Source organism: Olea europaea, unplaced genomic scaffold (genome assembly GCF_002742605.1).
Source record: "Olea europaea var. sylvestris unplaced genomic scaffold, O_europaea_v1 scaffold2703, whole genome shotgun sequence".
Taxonomy (NCBI): Eukaryota; Viridiplantae; Streptophyta; class Magnoliopsida; order Lamiales; family Oleaceae; genus Olea; species Olea europaea.
In genome coordinates, this window is record NW_019245431.1 from 42417 (window position 1) to 45074 (window position 2658).

Here is a 2658-nt window from a genome sequence, read left to right on the forward strand (position 1 = left end):
ATCTTATTTAATCGTCTTACTCCCGATGAAGTATAAGAAGAGATCTAGATTCTCCTAGAAGGGTGTTTGGTACGGATTTTGAGAATTTATTTTTCGACCGTTAGTACATGTGAAAGAAGAATTCAAAAATGAAGGTCGAAATAGTAAAATAATGGTCAAGAAATTGATTTTAATTGACTTAAAATCATTACCAAACACTTATTCCTTGTTTTTCTTTCTTTATATCAAAGGTGGTCAAATTAGCAAGAGGAATTAAAGTTGATTTTTTGGGGTTAACTTTGATGATTTCTGTTAAACAGGAGTAATGGTGAACTATTTAAAAGGTTAGGATGACGCTTGCAAAAAGAATTAAGAAAGAAAAAAACTTGGAGACAAAGTTGCACTAAATAAATAAATGGAGGACTAAAATGCAATTTTCTCCTGATATTTTCTCATCTTCTTCCATATAAACTCATTCCCCCCTTGTCTTCTCACACTCGCATTCATCAATCTAGAAAAAACCTTCTGTATTTCTCGGGGGAAAAAAAAATAAAAAATGGCAACCATGGCTTCCATTTTGGCCTCAAAAACCACTTTCCTGGATGCTAACAAATCCTCCTTCAACGGAGTACCAATTTCTTCCCCGACCAGGGTGCAACCCATCAAATCCACTTCACAGAACCTTTCGATTTCTGCCTCCTCGCCGCCTTATGATCTGAAATCCTTCGAATTTCAGCCGATCAAAGAGTCGATTGTTTCAAGGGAAATGACTCGTAGGTACATGATGGACATGATCACCTACGCTGACACTGATGTCGTGATTGTTGGAGCTGGCTCTGCTGGACTCTCATGTGCCTACGAGCTCAGCAAGAACCCATCCGTACGGGTATGTTCACCCACTTCCTATTATAATTGAAATACTGTTATTTGGATCTATGTAAATGCGAATTGAATTTATTTCCTTAAATGGATGTTGGTTTAATGGAAAGGAAATCTGTTTGTAATTCCTGCCTCAAATCCAAGTCTAATCAGATTGTTTGTGAATTGTGTTGGATAAACTACAATGGCCTCCCTTTTTGTATATCTCACTGGTTTGATGTATAGGTGGCTATAATTGAGCAATCTGTGAGTCCTGGCGGCGGAGCTTGGCTTGGAGGCCAGCTCTTCTCTGCTATGGTGGTCCGCAAGCCAGCACATCATTTCCTTGATGAGCTGGAGATTGAATATGATGAACAAGACGACTACGTGGTTATCAAGCACGCGGCTCTTTTTACTTCCACAATCATGAGCAAGCTCTTAGCTAGGCCAAACGTGAAGCTTTTCAATGCTGTTGCTGCGGAGGATTTGATTGTGAAGGGAGGTCGTGTTGGTGGCGTTGTGACGAACTGGGCTTTGGTGTCCATGAACCACGACACACAGTCCTGTATGGACCCGAATGTGATGGAGGCTAAAGTGGTGGTGAGCTCGTGTGGACACGATGGTCCATTTGGCGCCACCGGGGTTAAGAGGCTCAAGAGCATTGGAATGATAGACAATGTTCCCGGAATGAAGGCATTGGACATGAACACAGCTGAAGATGCAATTGTTAGGCTAACTCGAGAGATCGTGCCCGGGATGATCGTTACCGGGATGGAGGTTGCAGAGATTGATGGCGCACCGAGAATGGTAAGTGCCTATTCATTGGGGTTTTTGGAGAGTCAAAAGCTAGTTCTGAGACTCAAGGGTTCATTTAGAAGGCTTCTGATTTTGTTTCTGCTTCTGCTTCTGCTTTTGCTTCTTATGGAGGAGCTTTTAGAGGAAATTTGAAGTTCTAGAGCCAGTCGGACTTTTAGAAAATTATTCAAATATGTGAAGAAGCAGCTTCTTATTCTCGAAATCAGATTTTGATTTTTTACAAGTTCTGCCTAACAGATTCTAATAAGCTGTATAAGAGCAAGGCCGAAGTCATATTGTAATGTTCTTGGTAACTTTAAAATAGGAACTAATAACCGTGATGTTTATGTTGCAGGGTCCTACATTTGGAGCGATGATGATATCGGGCCAGAAGGCGGCTCACCTTGCTTTGAGAACCTTGGGGCTGCCTAACGAGTTGGACGGGACGAATGTGGGAAATGTCCAACCGGAGCTGATCTTGGCTGCTGCCGATGATGGTAATGAGATTGTGGAAGCTTGAAGAAAGTAGTTTTGAAGTGTACTACTAATGAAGTAGTAGTAAATGAAGGGATGTGAATAAAAAGTAGCGTTGGACATCTCTTGATATGAGAGAGGCTTTAGTGACTGCTTCAGTGTTTTTAGTGTTCTCTGTGGTATGAACTTCGGCAGTATTTAGTACTACTTTTAAGTCTTCCTTTTGCATCATTTGCCTTAATGTCTTCATGCTCAACGTGTACTTAACTTGCTATATGACAATATAGATAAAAGGATCATCCGGGGATTTGTGCACAAGACTCCACCCCCCGTACGGTACAAAGATTATTTTGCACTAATTTTCGCGTTTCAACGTGCCACGTTAACTCGAGCATGTAAATTCTTTTTAAAAAAAAAAAAAAAAAAAAGGTTGAACTCCAACCTTGAGGACTCTCACGGCTACGTTCCTAAAACTTTGTGAGGGAGGTAAATCGCGAAATGTGTCTCATCAGGTTAGGAAACAAGAGTTGTCTATACACTGCGATTATAAGG

At 40.9% G+C, this 2658-nt stretch overlaps 1 protein-coding gene across 1 annotated transcript; it reads left to right on the forward strand.

Annotated features, from left to right (window-relative positions):
* Positions 1-467: 467 nt before the first annotated feature.
* On the forward strand, positions 468-2337 carry LOC111383503 (thiamine thiazole synthase 1, chloroplastic-like). Its single transcript, XM_023007619.1, has 3 exons — positions 468-865; positions 1084-1644; positions 1988-2337. The coding sequence occupies exons 1-3, from the start codon at positions 536-538 to the stop codon at positions 2150-2152; spliced, it is 1056 nt and encodes a 351-aa protein (XP_022863387.1). The 5' UTR covers positions 468-535; the 3' UTR covers positions 2153-2337.
* Positions 2338-2658: the final 321 nt, after the last annotated feature.